The sequence below is a fragment of the Pseudoliparis swirei genome, chromosome 11 (genome assembly GCF_029220125.1).
Source record: "Pseudoliparis swirei isolate HS2019 ecotype Mariana Trench chromosome 11, NWPU_hadal_v1, whole genome shotgun sequence".
NCBI lineage: Eukaryota > Metazoa > Chordata > Actinopteri > Perciformes > Liparidae > Pseudoliparis > Pseudoliparis swirei.
In genome coordinates this window covers 23573029-23592075 of record NC_079398.1, presented here as the reverse complement: position 1 = coordinate 23592075, position 19047 = coordinate 23573029, and the positions used below count along the sequence as shown (strand labels likewise).

The 19047-nt window shown below is 44.7% G+C and overlaps 1 protein-coding gene across 1 annotated transcript; it reads right to left on the bottom strand.

The window, feature by feature from the left end:
* Nucleotides 1-3781: 3781 nt before the first annotated feature.
* On the bottom strand, nt 3782-17321 carry LOC130201158 (gastrula zinc finger protein XlCGF8.2DB-like). Its single transcript, XM_056425888.1, has 2 exons — nt 16727-17321; nt 3782-5059 (listed from the first exon to the last, which is right to left on the bottom strand). The coding sequence occupies exons 1-2, from the start codon at nt 16917-16919 to the stop codon at nt 4146-4148; spliced, it is 1107 nt and encodes a 368-aa protein (XP_056281863.1). The 5' UTR covers nt 16920-17321; the 3' UTR covers nt 3782-4145.
* Between the last annotated feature and the right edge of the window lie 1726 nt (nt 17322-19047).

Genomic DNA, 19047 nt, shown 5'->3' with positions numbered 1-19047 from the left:
GAGACTTGAGCCATCATGACTCTCCAGGAGGTAGTGATAGAGTCAAGACATTCTTCTCGCGTTCACCTTGTCTCACAACCCCCAAGTATCTTTGTAAAATACCGGCATATTTGTTAGCCTTTTCATACATGTCTATCTTGAGCCAAGTGTCCTCCTATCTCCACAGTAACAACCTTCTTGACCCTCACCAGTCTGGATTCAAGGCCGGCCACTCGACAGAGACTGCCCTCCTTGCTGTCTCTGAGCAGCTTCACACTGCTAGAGCAGCCTCTCTCTCCTCTGTCCTTATCCTTCTAGACCTTTCTGCAGCAGTTGACACCGTGAACCACCAGATCCTTATCTCTTCTCTTCAGGACCTGGGGATCTCAGGCACTGCACTCGCTCTTTTCTCTTCCTACCTCAACGACCGCACTTACCGGGTAACTTGGAGAGGATCTGTGTCTGATCCTTGTCCTCTCACTACTGGGGTTCCTCAAGGCTCCGTCCTGGGTCCCCTGCTCTTCTCTCTGTACACAAATTCTCTCGGCTCTGTCATTCGTTCGCATGGCTTCTCCTACCATAGCTATGCTGATGACACCCAACTGATCTTCTCTTTTCCACCGGCCGAAACACAGGTGGCGGCGCAAATCTCTGCCTGTCTGACCGACATCTCTCAGTGGATGTCTGCTCACCACCTGAAAATCAACCCTGACAAGACTGAGCTACTATTCCTTCCAGGGAAAGGCTCCCCCACCCATGACCTGACTATCACCTTCAACAGCTCAGTGTTGGCCCCTACCCTGACTGCCAGGAACCTCAGGGTGACACTAGACAGTCAACTCTCCCTGATGGCCAACATCGCTGTGACGACGCGTTCCTGTAGGTACATGCTGCACAACATCAGGAGAATACGGCCTCTTCTTACTCAGAAGGCGGCACAGGTTCTGGTCCAGGCTCTGGTCATTTCACGCCTTGACTACTGCAACTCCCTCCTGGCTGGTCTACCTGCTAAGGCCATCCGACCTCTGCAGCTCGTCCAGAATGCAGCAGCTCGACTGGTCTTCAGCCTCCCGAAATTCACCCACACCACTCCGCTCCTCCGCTCTCTTCACTGGTTACCGGTGGCTGCCTGCATCCGTTTCAAAACATTGGTTCTGGCATACCGTGCTCTAAACGGATCGGGCCCCGTCTACATCCGGGATATGGTCACACCGTACACCCCGGCACGTTCGCTCCGCTCGGCAACAGCCAATCGACTTGTGACTCCTGCACCTCGAGCTAATCACTCGAAATCCAGACTGTTTGCTGTCCTGGCTCCTCAGTGGTGGAATGAGCTCCCCACTGACATCAGGACAGCAGAAAGTCTCTACATCTTCCGCCTGAGACTGAAAACACATCTTTTCCGACTACATCTGGATTAAAACACAGATTTGCACTTCAGTGGCACTGGGATAGCACTTATTATGGTACTTTTGTAGTTCGACTGAGTTGAGGAAATGTTACTTTCTGTATTCTTGTTGTTCTTAGTTTGTACTCTTGGTTGAAATGCACTTATTGTAAGTCGCTTTGGATAAAAGCGTCTGCTAAATGACATGTCATGTAATGTAATGTCTGTATCAGGCCACCAGTCTAATAAATGTCTTCTTCTTCTTTAACCCTTGTGTTGCCTTAGGGTCATTTTGACCCGAATCAATATTACACCCTCCCCCTGCCTTTGGGTCATTTTGACGGAGGGGCAACGAGTGTGAAAAACAAAGGCTTTAAATATTAATAACTGTTTTAAATGTAGTCAGGCTGGACATTGAGCTTATCCACCACAGGGTTAGCAGTCTCAGTCAGGACCGCTCCAGTACTCCCATAACGTCTATCCCCGCCATAACAAGCACTCAATACTCAGCCACAAGGCAATAGTGAACCACGGCACCAGGCCCGGACCAGAGACACAAAATTAGGGCTGCCTAGATCCAACAGCTGACAGCGAACTGTATCCACCGAACAGAAATGTGCCACACCCACTAGTCAGCCAATGATTCAACTGGAGACTAAAGAGACACTGAAAAAGAAAGCAAGGGTCTGGTGGGGCAGGGTAGATGATGATGACCTCACATCACATGGCATGACACCCTCCACCAATGGAGACGTTGGTTCAAAGTCCTGCATCCGTACTCGCCACCAGGGGACGAAAAACATTGTACTTTTCACGACTCCCTGATAAAATGAGATCTGGGATCCTGGAACACGAGTGAGATTTGTGGAAACACAACAGGGAAGGCTCGGGAGATCGATGCAGAGAAGCAAGGAGTAGCAGCGGCTGTTGAAGGACACCAGAGTTGCAGGTTGTATGCACTGGTTGACACCTCAGCTCCACATCAGTGTTGGTCCAGAGTGGAGGCAAAGAGAAGAACAATGGTGAAAACAGGGGTTGACCATCAGTAATATTATAAGTAATACCATCAGTAATACTACAAGTAATACTATAAGTAATACAATAAATAATACCATAAAGGGAGAGCGGAGACGTTGGGGTCATCCTCCAAGTTATGCTGAGGCAGTCGTGGATAAAGAAGAGAACTCCACAACGATTTTTTAAATAGTATATTTAATTGCAAAGTCAGATATCACATTTTAGTTGGAGCTGGTCTAGAGAGCAGCTCCCTGTTTTCTGTAATTCTGCTCCACAGCTGCACCTGTGTTCCCTCATCGACCATCAGCGTGTGCGGACCACCCACTGTGTTGGACCTCGCCATCGGAGAGGAGCTGTTCACAGAGGAGTATCGTGCACCTTCAACATATTGATGGAAATTGAGCAAACATAAAAGTCTGAATTGTTAATGATTGAAACAATGTAGATGAGATGTTTAAACTTGATTCTGCTCTTTTTATCGAGGTTTTGAGGAAGGCAGAGGAAGGAGATCTGGAGTTGAGGAGCATGCTGGGAAACGGGACACACAGGGACATACATAGACAGACATTGAGACAATCCACATATTACATTAATCACAACATTTCAGGATTATGAGAGTTTTACCGGTGTGATGAATACACTGACAGTGTTATTTAGTTTTCTTGAGAAGCAGGGATGAAAGGAGGGAGTGATGTTTTTTCTTTCACAGGGACACTAAATGAGAAATAATTAAAATTTGTATAGAGATGTTTAAGGTGTCACTCAGAGACAATCGACACATGATTTCTAAATGAAAGTACATCATAAAGTAATGTTTTCCAATATTTGACATTTCTTTAAAGCAGATCATTACACGTCCTTACAAAAATGATACTGCATTCTTGTTTTTGGTAACCTCTGCTATGATTATTTTCATTTGATATTACAATACTGACTTTCAGAAAACGAAAGTTAAAGTCAGCTAAAAATAAATATTGGTAATATTTTTCCAATATTTGAATTTGTATTAAAGCAGTTCATTACTAGTCCTAACAAAAATTATTCCAATTAAACCTGAAACTTCAATTTTCATAGAAGTTTCATCATTATTTTCTTTTAACCAGTAACATATACACTACTATTTACACATCTGAACAAAAGCTCACATGTGTTGCCTTTATTATAACATCAATCTCATTCAAATAGCTTGTGTGGTTGCAGAGGTACACCCTTTTTAGATTGGGTACGTTTTTTTTCTAGCAAAAGCCTAAACAGAAGCTGGGGTAAATTAATCTACTAACTTCTCACCTGAAAACATCCTAAAATTAAATTCCGTGACTCAACAACAGTAGCATTTAGAATGTACAGACAAGAAACAAAATAAGAATAAAACAAAATAAGACAATCACTCAAAACAAGTCAGTTCCTCACCGCACCAGGAAAGTACAGTAACTGTAATTGTATCACACAAAATGCACGTCACTGGACCGATAACTGATGAAATACATTCCGACATATTCTTGGTGGAGGAACTCAACAAAGCTCAGCAGACTGGAACGCTATGACAGCAGCTACAAGCACAACAGGAACAATCAGGGGTTCATAAAATACCTGATGACAAATTAACAGGGCAGGTAAACCTAAACTAAACAAACACGGTGACTTCTATGCCCAGATAATATTCTTTTACTGGAGATGGCTTCGTAGTTAGTGGATAGAGTCCTCCCAGTTGGAAGTGAGTCACTGTCAATAAATGTCAACTTTACCAAATATAGAACTCAAATTAGTTCTCTCCTGTGTGAGTTAACATGTGACTCTTTAAATGACTGCTCCGTGCAAAGGATCTATTGCAGACTGAGCAGCTGAAAGGTTTCTCTCCTGTGTGAGTCAGTATGTGACCCTTCATATTTGACTTGTGGTTAAAGGTTTTATCACAGAATGAGCAGCTGAAAGGTTTCTCTCCTGTGTGAGTTAACATGTGTCTCTTTAAATGAGCCCTCAGTGTAAAAGATCTTTTACAGACCGAACAGCTGAACGGTTTCTCTCCTGTGTGAGTTAACATATGACTTTTTAAATGAGCCCTCAGTGTAAAAGATCTTTTACAGACCGAGCAGCTGAAAAGTTTCTCTCCTGTGTGAGTTAACATGTGAGTCTTTAAATGACTGCGCCGTGCAAAAGATCTATTGCAGACTGAGCAGCTGAAAGGTTTCTCTCCTGTGTGAGTCCGCATGTGACCCATCATATTTGACTTGTGGTTAAAGGTTTTATCACAGACTGAGCAGCTGATAGGTTTCTCTCCTGTGTGAGTTAACATATGTTTCTTCAAAGTTCCTCCCTCTGTAAAATAACTTTTACAGACCAAGCAGATAAAAGGTGTCTCTCCTGTATGAGTTAACATGTGTTCTGTTTGTCTTTGATGAACCTGAGAGGACTGAGCTTCCTCTTCGTCAGCTTCAATCTTCACAGTCGTGAATGAGAACTTGAGACCAGCGTCCTCGAGCAATTGAAGCTGCTCTCCCTCCTGATTGGTCCACAGTTCCTCCTGTTCCTCTTTAATGTGGGGGGGCTCTGGGTCCTCCTTGTCCTCCTGTGCCTCTTTAATGTGGGGGGACTCTGGATGCACCTGGTCCAGACTGGAGCTCCAGACCTGCTGCTCAGAAAGAACCTCTTCTTTAACCACCAATAGCTGCTGGACGTCTGTGGAGAATAGTAACATACATTTATACATCTTATGAATCTCATATTAAACTGAATTATTCAAGAGGTTTATCACTGACAAATCTGCGAATTAGGTGTATGAGTGAAGCATGACCTCTTAATAAAAAGAACAGTACATGTAATTTAGCAGACACTTTTATCCAAAGCGACTTACAATGAGTGAATTCAACCATCAGTATGAACTCATAACAACAAGAATAAAGAAAGTAACATTTCTTGAAGAAAGCCAAACTCCAAAAATAACAAGTAATACCATGAGTAATTCCATAAGGAATATCATAAGTAAGTGCCATTCAAGTGCCACTGAAATGGTAATCTTTTTTTATTCGTGTGTTTTTAGTTTCCGGCGGAAGATGTAGACTTTCTGCTGTCCTGATGTCATGCGAGCAAATGACAGCACAGAGAGAATTAGTGTACAGAGAAGAGGACCCAGAATAGAGCCTTGAGGGACCCCAGTAGTGAGAGGAGGGGACCCAAGAAAAAGCCTTGAGGAAGCCCAGTAGTGACAGAAAGGGGAGGGAACCCAGAACGGAGCCTTGAGGGACCCCAGAAGTGAGAGGGCAAGGTTCAGACACAGATCCTCTCCAAGTTATCCGGTAAGTGCGGTATTTGAAGTAGGATGGGAAGAGCGAGAGTGTAGTGCCTGAAATACCAGGTCATGAAGGGAGGAAATAAGGATCTGGTGGTTCAATGTGTCAAATACTGAAGAAACCTGGGCATTGTACAGCCCGCGGGATGATTCTGACCGGCCTGCGAAAGATTACATGATAATTAGAAAATAAAACATTTTCTAATTATCTTATGGGTGGACTAAAACCGCATTGCTTTTATTTTGAATCCCATTTATTCCACAGTGCACGGAATCGTGCACGTCAACTGTGCACTTGGAATGCGTGTGATTGACAACCTGTCTTCCTTCTGTGTCACCCCTGACCTGTCTACCTTCCTTGTCACCTCTGAAAAATGCGAAAATGTCGGCTCATGCGAAAAAGAGGAAAGTGGATGCCGAAAGCTGGTTTGTGGGGAGCATGTCGCCGTGTTTAAAGAGTACAATTTGAAACGGCATTACGAGACGAAACATGCGGAGAAATACAAAAACTTGACTGATGCCGAACGAGCGCGGACATCAACGGATTTACAAGCAAAGCTAGAAAAACAACAAGGCTGTTTTACAAAGCTGCATGCAGCCAGAGATGCCGCGACCAGAACCAGCTTTGTGATAGCCCACAAAATCGCCCAGAACAGTAAGCCATTCTCGGAGGGGGAGTTTGTGAAAGAGTGGATGGTCGAGTCTGCAGCCCAGAGAAAACAGAAGCGTTTGAAAACATCCCGCTGTCCCGCCACACCGTGACGAGAAGGGTGGAGGACATCGCAGAGAATTTGGAGTTTCAGCTGCAAAGTGAAGTGGGAAGCTTCGAATTTTTCTCTTTGGCTTTGGATGAAAGCTGTGACGTCCGTGACACAGCCCAGCTGCTCATATTTCTCCCGGGGATAACGCGCGAGGACAACATCCTTCAAGCTTACGGAGGCGCTGGCAGCAATGCGGCCAATGAAAGGAACCACAACGGGGAGTGATCTGTTCACCGAGGTAAACGCATGCATGGACAAACTGGGACTCGAATGGGACAGACTGGCAGGTGTCACTACGAATGGATGTCCGAATTTGACACGGAAAAATGTTGGGCTTTTGAAAAGAATGCAAGATAAAGTGAGTGAACAAACAAAGTTACAATTCATTTCAAGGCAACTAGGCAGCAACAATCTCGAACACATGAAAACCCGGAAAGAAGTCAAACCATCAGCTGATCACCGGCACAGGGACTCATCCATGTTAGGAGCACTGCATGATGAATTTTCAAGGCCTTTAAGATTTCAAAATGGTTGAGGATGAAATGCAGCTGGTTTCCTCTCCCTTTACCTGCAGTGTTGATCGTGCACCTAATGATGTTCAGCTTGAACTCATTGACCTGCAGTCTGATTCACTACTGAAAGAGCACTTTACGTCAGCATCACTGCTAGAGTTCTACTCTGCTCTCAAGGAGGAGAACTTTCCAAACACGAGGAGACATGCTCAGAAGATGTTGGTTCCCTTTGGATCCACCTACATATGTGAACAGACATTCTCAGTCATGAAGTTTACCAAATCCAGGTACAGATCCTCTCTCACTGATGAACATCTGTCAGCTGTGCTTCGCATCTCCACCTCAGACATTCAACCTGACGTTGATCGACTTGTTAAAGCTCAACAGAGACTGGATTTCTCAAACTGAATGAAAAAAAAGAACTGAAGAACACTAACATGTGTGAATATAACAAGTGAAATGGGACACTTGATCCCTTTCTTTTTGTTTTTTTTGCACAGTTCTGAAAACATTAAATGTTTAATATAGGCATGTAAAGTCAAAAAGGCTACAAAACTGGGACACTTTCTTTTACACAGTTCAGTGACATGTCTTATTTACTTTGGCTACAAAGATGATGTGATGTCTTTAGAAAACTAAGAAAATCTTTGTTTCAATAGTATATGAAACTCTAAATGCTCTTTGTTATTAATGTGACTGAAAATGAGTCAATAATTCACATTTTGTTTATCAATTTGGACATTATATTTGAATAAATGATATTTTTGAAAGCTAACTTCACCTTTTAATTGCCAAATAATAACATACACTCTTACCAGCGGTCAAAACAATGCCATTTACTGCTTTTTAGATAGAAATAAAATGTATATTATGCATAATTGAGTTCGGCATTTTGGCCCGGCCCACCAAAATATTTTCAGTTGCTCATTTGGCCCCCTGGGAAAAATAATTGCCCACCCCTGGTCTAGAGGGATAAGGACATATGAGAGAGAAGCTGCTTTAGCAGTGTGAAGTTGCTCAGAGACAGCAAGGAGGGCAGTCTCTGTTGAGTGGCCGGCCTTGAATCCAGATTGGTGAGGGTCAAGAAGGTTGAGATGTGGTACAGTACAAGTACCTGGTTGTTCAGTTGAACAATAAACTAGATCACACTCGTGCACTTTACAAAAACGGACAGAGCAGACCATCTGCTGAGGAGACTGATGTCTTTTTGACCTTCTTTGACTCTGCGGTGGCATCAGCCATCTTTGATGGAGTGGTCTGCTGGAGCAGCAGCATCTCTACAGCTGACAGGAAGAGACTGAACTAACTGGTAAAGAAGGCCAGCGGTGTGCTGGTGTCCATTGGGTACAGTGGAGGTCTTGGGAGACATGAGGCTAAGCTCTCATCCCTGATGGACAACACCTCCCACCCCATGCAGGACACTAGCAGCTCTGCACAGCTCCTTCATCCCGCTGTGTGAAGGAGAGGAACCACAAGTCCTTCCTTCCTGCTGCTGTCAGGCTGCACAACCAGCTGACCTGCCAGGAGACCACAACACACTTCAATCACTTCATGCTCTGCAACATATATACACTGTGCAAAATAGTTATATTTATTCTGTTTGTACAGAAAATATTCAGTTTGCTTACCAGCCTCATGTGGGAGTGGACGACGCCATCATCTACCTGCTGCAACGAGCTCAGTCGCACCTGGATGGAACCGGTGTCTCTGTGAGAGTCACTTTCTTTGACTTCTCCAGTGCATTTAACACCATCCAGCCACTGCTGCTGAGTGAGAAGCTGGCGCCGTGGCCGTGTGGACGCCGTCCACCATCTCGGCAGACCACAGTTTGTCAGAATGGGCGTGTGCTGTCTGGAGCGGTGGTCAGTGATGTTGAGCCCCCACAGAACTGTTCTGTCTCCTTCCTCTTCACCCTGTACACCAGTGACTTCAGTACAACACGGAGTCATGCCATCTGCAGAAGTACTCTGATGATTCTGCAGTGGTCGGGGTGGGAGGGGGGGGGAGGGAGGAGGAGCAGCAGTGTGTGAGTGTGTAAGTGGGGGATCTGACCCACCTGCGGCTGAACGTGGCCAAGACCAGAGAGATGGTGGTGGACAGGAGGAGGCGGCAGCTCCTACACCTCTGAGTGTCCTGGGAGGGACACATGGAGGAGAGAGTACCTGGGCGCTCCCATCGACAGCCGACTGAACTGGAAGGCCAACATCAACGCTGTGAAGGGAAGGATGAGTCTTTTTTTTTTGAGAAAGAAAGCTTTTCAAACGTGTGCAGCAAGATGGAGAGTATTATACCAGTCGGGTTGTGTCAGTGTGCTGCACTTTGCCATTGTCTGCTGGGGGCAGCAGCCGGGCCGGTGACACCAGCCGTCTTAACAAAGCACCTGGAACAGGTGGTGGAGGGAGGACGTTGAAGAAACTGGTGTCCTTTGACAACCCGACCACCCTCTCCACCACCTCACAGGGACAGAGGAGTACTTTCTCCAGACCTCTCCTCACGCCGCTGCCACAAGGAGAGATACAGGAGAACATTCTGCCGACGGCTATGAGGCTCTACAACAGTTCACCTCTTGCCAGATCACTTCTTATATTTTGTGTTTTTTATTTTATTTTTATTTTTATTTTTTATTCTTGTGTTGCTGCTACTGGCTCGACAAATTTCCCCTTGGGGATTAATAAAGTATATTTCTATTCTTCTTCTTCTTCTTCTATTATTTACTGTTCAAATTATTATTGTTTATACGACTTGTTTTTTTATTTTGACTATGACTTGTGTTTACTTTACCCCGTTTGCTGCTGTAATCTTGTAAATGTCCCCACTGCGGCATTAGTATAGAACGATATATATATATATATATATATATACAGTGCATCTGGAAAGTATTCACAGCGCTTCACTTTTTCCACATTTTGTTATGTTACAGCCTTATTCCAAAATGGATTAAATTCATTATTTTCCTCAACATTCTACACACAACAACCCATAATGAAAACAGTTTTTTGCAAATCTGTTAAAAATAAAGAACGAAAACATAACATGTACATAAGTATTCACAGCCTTTGCCATGACACTCAACATTTAGCTCAGGTGCATCCTGTTTCCACTGATCATCCTTGAGATGTTTGATTGGAGTCCACCTGTGCTAAATTCAGTTGATTGGACATGATTGAGAAAGGCACACACCTGTCTATATAAGGTATCACAGTTGACAGTGCATATCAGAGCATAAACCAAGCCATGAAGTTCAAGGAATTATCTATAGAGCGTATTCACTCACGTGACCACAACAAACTCTGGCGGCCATGTTGGGGTCCCACCACGGCATTGTTTTGCTTGTTTGTATGCCGCTCTTCCCTTAGAAATGACCATTATATCCTGAAGGAGACACGATTTCAGTTCAAAGCGGTGTGCCTTGTGATTATGGTACTGTGCCTCATTGTTGGATGTGGGACTAATGATTCAGAATATGGGTTTATCAGCTCAACAAGACAGGCTATTACTTCAACTTGTCATGCATCTACTTCGGCTTCACTCGGCGTATGAGCGTTAGGACTATTCTGTTGATACATCGGGTTGTGGGCACGTTTCCATTGACACTCGTCAATAATCTCTTTTTGCTTTTTTCGCCGAACGAAAATCAATGTCTTTCACTTGCGCAAAAGGAACTGTGGATGGAAACTTGGGAGGAAGCCATGAACATGGCAACTCCGTCGGGCGATGTCTGCCTTTACTCTGATTCATTTCAAGGTAAAATAAAACACTGGCTCCATGGGAACAGCACTCAGCATAGCCAAACAGTCACTGCTGGTCCTGAATGAGCGCTGGAAGCGGCTTCATCCAGACACTCGTCCTGGAGGCGGAGCTATGCGACTACGGATCATAGTATGAACCCAGACACGGGGCGCTTGATGTTCCGACATGTGTGGTATTTCCACAACAAGTATAACGCAGAAATAGTTGTTAATGTCCCATGGTCGATAGCGGAAATGAAAACTGTTTTACAGGAATGTGACCGGGCTCTGTGCTGGCAACTAGCAAATTAACCACAAAGTGTTGAGCGAGTAAAATCAGGTAAAAAAGCGTTGCGAATATTCAATTCCAACCGCTGAAATCTTTCTTTGGTAATGCAGAAGGACATGAGGTTGCTGGGCTCTCGCATAATCAAACAGCGGACACGATAGCCAGGTCAACTTCTTCTGACATTTAATAAGTGGGACCCCAAGATGGCGCGATTGAGATTCTGACGTCACGTGAATACGCTCTATAGACCTCCGAGACAGAATTGTATCGAGGCACAGATCTGGCGAAGGGTACAGAAACATTTCTGCAGCATTGAAAGTCCCAATGAGCACAGTGGCCTCCATCATCCGGAAATGGAAGAAGTTTGGAACCACCAGGACTCTTCCTAGAGTTGGCCGCCCAGCCAGACTGAGCGATCGGGGGAGAAGGGCCTTAGTCAGGGAGGTGACCAGGAACCCGATGGTCACTCTGACAGAGCTCCAGCGTTGTTCTATGAAGAGAGGAGAACCTTCCAGAAGGACAACCATCTCTGCAGCACTCCACAAATCAGGCCTGTTTGGTAGAGTGGCCAGACGGAAGCCACTCCTCAGTAAAAAGCACATGACAGCACCTGGAGGACTCTCAGACCATGAGAAACAAAATTCTCTGGTCTGATGAAACAAAGATTGAACTCTTTGGCCTGAATGCCAAGCGTCATGTCTGGAGGAAACCAGGCACTGCTCATCAGCTGGCCAACACCATCCCTACAGTGAAGCATGGTGGTGGCAGCATCATGCTGTGGGGATGTTTTTCAGCGGGAGGAACTGGGAGACGAGTCAGGATTGAGGGAAAGATGAATGCAGCAATGTACAGAGACATCCTGGATGAAAACATGCTCCAAAGCGCTCTGGACCTCAGACTGGGGCGACGGTTCATCTTCCAACAGGACAACGACCCGAAGCACACAGCCGAGATAACAAAGGAGTGGCTTCGGGACAACTCTGTGAATGTCCTTGAGAGGCCCAGCCAGAGCCCTGACTTGAACCCAATTGAACATCTCTGGAGAGATCTGAAAATGGCTGTGCACCGACGCTCCCCATCCAACCTGATGGAACTTGAGAGGTTCTGCAAAGAAGAATGGGAGAAACTGCCCAGAAATAGGTGTGCCACGCTTGTGGAATCATACCCAAGAAGACTTGAGGCTGTAATTGCTGCCAAAGGTGCTTCAACAAAGTATTGAGCAAAGGCTGTGAATACTTATGTACATGTTATGTTTTCGTTCTTTATTTTTAATAAATGTGTAAAAATGTGCAAAAAACTGTTTTCACTTTGTCATTATGGGTTGTTGTGTGTAGAATGTTGAGGAAAATAATGAATTTAATCCATTTTGGAATAAGGCTGTAACATAACAAAATGTGGAAAAAATGAAGCGCTGTGAATACTTTCCGGATGCACTGTATATATATATATATATATATTAGAGATGCACTGATCAGGTTTTTGGTGCCGATCACCGATCACTGAAATCAGTATCTGCCGATCACCGATAATACCGATCACCGATCACTGAAATCAGTACCTGCCGAGCCGATAATACCGATCACGGAGTCGATTGAAGCATTCTATTTATTGTGTAGCATTATTGCCTAGGACCAAACTCTGTTGTGTAGTCGTGCAACAAGTACAATATGTCCCTCTGAGATGTAGTATAGTAAAAGTATAATATGTACCCGTGATAAGTACTACAGTAAATATATTTTTTGTCGACTGCACCTCTTTAGCGGAACGGATGGTGGATACGATGGCGCTCCATTAGCAGACTGGGTGAGTTGTTTGTGGCCCCAGCTCAGGTATAAGTATCCAGTAAAGGTGGAAACCATGGAGCTTACAGTTGTGCCACCATTGGATGGTGAGGGAGGAGCAGCCTATTTAGGTAGGATTAGAGAGTTGTGGAACACCAAACTGGGTGAAGACTAGGGATGGGTATCGGTTGGGTTTTTTCCGATACCGGTGCTAAACCGGTACTTTTAAAACGATACCGGTGCCTAAACGGTGCCTGAACCGATAATTTTTTTTTTAAAGGCACATTGAGGACATTAAAAACCTCTTTGGCCATATTCCCTGTAGAAGCCGTTATCATGGAGCACTGACACACAACGGATATCAGACTGTTAACATACACAATATATGTTCTCCATTATATGATGTGATATGTATTGTCATGTGCAGACTTTATAGGGTTAATCCTGTCACTGTTTTGATGGGCAAAGAGAACAACCAATCAGAGGGACTGAAGATGACATGTGACAAATAAAGTTTTGCTTCTGACAGCGAGTTACACTGAAACAAGGTGACGCCCCACGGTCTTTATTCCTCCGTCATTATATTCCCGGTAATACCGGGTATACAGCCGGGACCGCTGGACACCAACACATCTGCTAGCAGACTGTCACGCTCGCAGCTCGTAGCTAGCGCTAGCTACGAGCTAACACTAGCTACGGGCTAGCTTAAGCATGGTTATAATGGCTAATTTATTATTTCTTGGGCTACTTTTATGAATGCAAGACTTGCAATCAACGTTACGGAACTAATCTGAGTTCAGGCTGCTCATCATAATCGGTCTCCACGTGTTCAGGGGGACCGGTGACGGTCTCCCCGTCGCGGCCAGCCTGACGCTGGTGTGCTCCACACGGGTTCACGCAGTCACACACGGCGCAGCCACCGCTCTCAAACTTAAATATGAGAGGCTATCGTAACCTGCTGACAGGGCGGAGTCACCTGAGAAGTTCACAACAATAGTTTTTTTCAATTTCAATCGGCTCAGGCACCGGAAAGAAGCACCGAAATGTGCGTTGCGTTTCGATCCGGGTAATACCGGTTGTATTGGAACCGGTACTATATTGGCACCGGGTTTCGGTACCCAACCCTAGTGAAGACCCCCTGGTGGATACGAACACTGAACTGTTGTTTAGAGGGTCAATAGAGGCATCGGTGCCTGACAGCGTAAAAACTCAGCTGAAAGGGACAGTAGGGCTAACAAATAAGAATTTTAGCAGTTGGGCAGCTCATGTGACGCACCATGTGGATTGTAAAAAAGAAAGTTGGGATAGGGATAGAACAGAGCTAATTAACCTACAGTTGCAGCTAGCTAAAACGCAGCTAAAAGAGAGCAGGGAAAGGGTGAATGTGGCGAAAACAGGAGCAAAGCAAATGCCACAAACCACGGTGCAGCAGACACCAGCACAACCACCTGGACCGTACGCCCCGTGTAATCCGTATCCAGCCCCTCCGCCAAATCTATATGCACCGAACAGCCACAGCAAGCCTACCTTAAAGATGGTTATAATTAGAGATGCACCGACCAGGTTTTTGGTGCCGATCACCGATCACTGAAATCAGTATCTGCCGATCACCGATAATACCGATCACTGAAATCAGTATCTGCCGATCCGATAATACCGATCACGGTGTCGATTGAAGCATTCTATTTATTGTGTAGCATTATTGCCTAGGACTATGAGGAAATACAAATATAAAACAACTCAAACATGAAAGAAATTACCGATTTCTTTAAACATTTAGGACTTTTACTTTGAAAAATGTCCTAATTGATACATAAAAATAGTTTGATTGCTATTGTAGGGGATTTCAGATATGTATGGAACACATCTGCATCATTCATTTCCTGGAACTCTTGGGGAAATCTATTTACAGGACTTTGTTTAACATACAAAAGTCTGACTTATTTTTATAAACTCTTCCTTGGTACAGTAAAAATGTTTTAATGTTAGCATAATTTAAGCTAAATCTCAGAAAAGATCTATAAAGATACAAAATCAGTTCATTATTTACTTTTATATGTTCGTGTATGATTTGTCGACATCTTATTTTGATAAACGGATGTTGTTTCACGTGGTTCTTTCCGCTAACTTTGCAAAACCGGATGTTGTCACTTAAATCCTTCCGCTAACCCTCAAAACCCTCGCGCGCTCCCGATCGAATGCGTTTACCGTCAACATCAGTCTCTAGGGGCAGACATGTGAGTGTCAGCTGAGTTGACCCAGTGATTCAACTCGGGGGACAGAGACGCCGCTCGGTGCGTGAGGATCCCCTCCTGGTCCTCTCACTCTGCGGCCCTCGCCGGGCGCATCGTCTCCGTTGCGGTGCGCTGCGATTGAAACGTCTGATAGTTGTCGCAGATGTTACGTCATCTGATCGGCCGTTTTGATCGGCCGTTTTGAGAACGCCGATCAAAACCGATAATGGCAATATCGGCCTATATGGATCGGCGCCGATCAGATCGGTGCATCCCTAGTTATAATGGCTAATTTATTATTTGTTGGACTACTTTAAGGCAAGACTTGCCATCAACGTTACGGTACTAGTCTGAATTAAGGTTGCTCTTGTCATCATCCGTCTCCACGTTTTCAGGGGGACCGGTCTCCCAATCGCACCCAGTCTGACCACTGATGTGCATTGGCACCGGTTTTCGGTACCCAACCCTAGTCACAAGCCCATAAATGGGGCGCAACCTTACGGATGGGTTAGACAACCGAGAAGACGTTGAGTGAGAGGAAGGAAGGAGGGGCAACGAGTGGGAAAAACAGAGGCTTTAAATATGAATAACTGTTTTAAATGTAGTCAGGCTGGGCATTGAGCTTATCCACCACAGGGTTAGCAGCCTCAGTCAGGACCGCTTTAGTCCTCCCATAATGTCTATCTCCGCCATAACAAGCACCTAATACTCAGCCACAAGTCAATAGTGAACCACAGCACCAGGCCCGGACCAGAGACACAAAATTAGGGGTGCCCAGATCCAACAGCTGACAGCGAACTGCATCCACCGAACAGAAATGTGCCACACCCCGCTAGTCACCAAATGATTCAACTGGAGACTAAAGAGACACTGAAAAAGAAAACAAGGGCCTGGGTAGGGCAGGCTAGATGATGATGACATCACACTTTGCATGACACCATCCACCAATGGAGACGTTGGTTCAAAGTCCTGCATCCGTACTCGCCACCAGGGGACCAACAAAATTGTACTTTTAACGACTCCCTGATAAGATGAGATCTGAGATCCTGGAACACGAGTGAGGTTTGTGGAAACCCAACTGTGAAGGCTCGGGAGATCTATGCAGAGAAGCAAGGAGTAGCAGCGGCTGTTGAAGGACACCAGAGTTGCAGGTTGTATGCACTGGTTGACACCTCAGCTCCACATCAGTGTTGGGCCAGAGTGGAGGCAAAGAGAAGAACAATGGTGAAAGCAGGGGTTGACCATCAGTAATACTATAAGTTATACCATCAGATATACTATAAGTAATACAATAAGTAATATCATCAGTAATACCATAACTAAGTGCCAATCAAGTGACACTGAAGTGCTAATCTGTTTTTATTCACGGTATAGTCGGAAAAGATGTGTTTTTACTTTTTAGACATACAGATTTTCTGCTGTCCTGATGTCGGTGTGGAGCTTGTTCCACCAATGAGAAGCCAGAACCACAAACAGTCTTGATGTTGTTGAGTGATTATACTGTGATGTAGTAGAGTAAAAATACAATATATACCTCTGTGGTGTAGTACAGTAAAAGTACAATATGCACCTCTGTGATGTAGTAGCCTACAGTGAAAGTACAATATGTACCTGTGAGATGTATCGCAGTAAAAAGTACGACCATGTTGGGTACTGCAGTACAGTACTTGTAACTCTACCTCAGTACATGATGTGAATACTTCCTCCAGAACTGGTTCCATCGGGTTAAAGTGATAAACAAAGAGAACCAACCTGCTCCTTTCAACCGGAATTCCGGGCTCAACACAGAGTCCAGTAGTTTCCGGTGTTGCTCGTTCTCCTCTTTTGAACTAGAAAGTTCCTCCTCGTACTCTGCTATCGTTCTTTCAAACAGCCCACATATCTCTTCAGCAGCCGCAGCTAGTCGCTGGTTGACTAAACGTCTCAGCATTTGTGCTTTAGACATGTTCACGGGCTCACAGAAACGTTTCCTTCAGACTACTCCGTTAAAAACGCTTCAAGCTCTCGGACTCGCTCGGTGTTGCTCGGCTCCGCTCGGGTCCGTGTATCTCCTGCTGACACGTTGACATCAAGAGCTCCGCAGGACACGAGGAGACAATGCGGACGTTTCCAATGAAGCGGAACAAGACAGAGTCGCTCGGACAGGGTCACGTGGACATAGTGGGTTATGAAACACACCGTTTAGTCTCCATGAAGAGTCACTGCGACTCCCTCCGTGTGGCCGAGTTCCGTCTCCGTATTCTTCCTGTTCCCACGCGACGCTAGCTTCTTGAGTCTGAGGTTACACTTTCTACAAAGTCCACTTCAACAAGTGTGTCCACACATCCGGGCTCTGGTGGGTAGTGATGTGTCCTTTGTCTCGAGGCTTCCAAGCGTGTGTCGAGGAATGAAGGAAGATCTTTTGTGAAGCGGGTGTCCAGGCGCCTGTTGATGACGTGTGTGATGATGAGTGGCCGTACAACGTGACCGATTCAGAACAAGGTTCGTATTAGGTGTGCGATTGGAAATAAAAGGGCCATTAAAACGGATTCCCAATCACATTCTGTGGACTCGAGACGTCATTGCGTATTTGTTTGCAAAGTATTCATGCTTTTTTATTGCGATGGAAGCAGCAAGAAAGACAAGAGTTCCCCTGTCTGGAGGATTTTGAGCTGATCTCTCCTAGTAGGCCTAAGGGATGCACATAGTAATAATAACTATGGTAAATATTCTGTCTACCCAGCTCATCTGTGCCCTGTGAAAGTGTATTTTCATAAGCACTGTGGAAACGTTGATATTATAAAAATGTTGTCCATAGTAACATAAGCACAGTCTCCCTAATGTGTTTCCACTTTCTCTTTTGACCCCGCCATTTTATCATAAAGACAGACACCATATTAATGAGTTAATAATTCATATATTGGCATCACAAACAGGGGTTGATGGAATTTGAGTAAACATAGAAGTCTGAATTTGTAATGATTGAAACAATGTAGATGAGATGTTTGAACTTGTTTCTGCTCTTTTTATGGAGGTTTTGAGGAATGCAGAGGAAGGAGATCTGGAGTTGAGGAGCATGCGGGGAAACAGGACACACAGGGACATACATAGACGGACATTGAGACAATGCACATCTTACATTAATCACAACATTTCAGGATTACCGGTGTGATTCAATTCAATTCAGTTTATTTGTATAGCCCATTTTCACAAATTGCAAATTTGTCTCGGAGTGCTTTACAATCTGTACACACAGACATCCCTGTCCCAAAACCTCACATCGGATCAGGAAAGACTCCCAAACAACCCTTCACGGGATAAAAAGGGAGGAAACCTTCAGGAGAGCAACAGAGGAGGATCCCTCTCCAGGATGGACAGATGCAATAGATGTAATTTGTACAGAAGGACAGATTGAGAGTTAAAACACATTCAATAAATATGACAGTGTGTATGAATAGTTGGTAGTAGGCATATTCCACGATGGAGACCTTCACGATCAATGAGGCAGATGGCGAGGTTCATTTGTATGGACAGACAGCGAAGTGGAGCTGCTGCTTCGAGTCGCCTTAGATTATAAGGCAAATAAAGCACTCGATAATGTGGATTGGGAATCATGCCAAACTAAATATAGGGATATGTTGGCATTGTTCTTAGAACAGTACCTGTCCGAGACCTCCGAGGAGTATCCTCATGTCAAGGAGGAAATAACTCAGGCGCACCTAAGCAAACTAACTTTAAACATAGGACGCTCACATGACGTGAAGCATTTTTAGTCGCATACTGTGACATTTGACAACCTAAAACTCTGTTTGACTTAGTTCACACGCAAACACAAAAACTGAGTTTTCAGAAATCTCCACTTTGGCCGGAGTTTTTAGAAATGATCGTTTTCCGTGATAAAACCTCCGTTTTTGTGTAAATGAAAGGCCAAAACGCATGAAAATATATGCGTTTTCCCATCGTGTAAACGGGGTCTGAAGTTACTGAGTAGTAATGTATGTTGTATTACCTTGTGTCCTTAAGATTCACTTGTTGGTTCATAATTGACTGTAAAAGGGAATATTACTAAATAATTGTGTTGTGCATACTGTGAT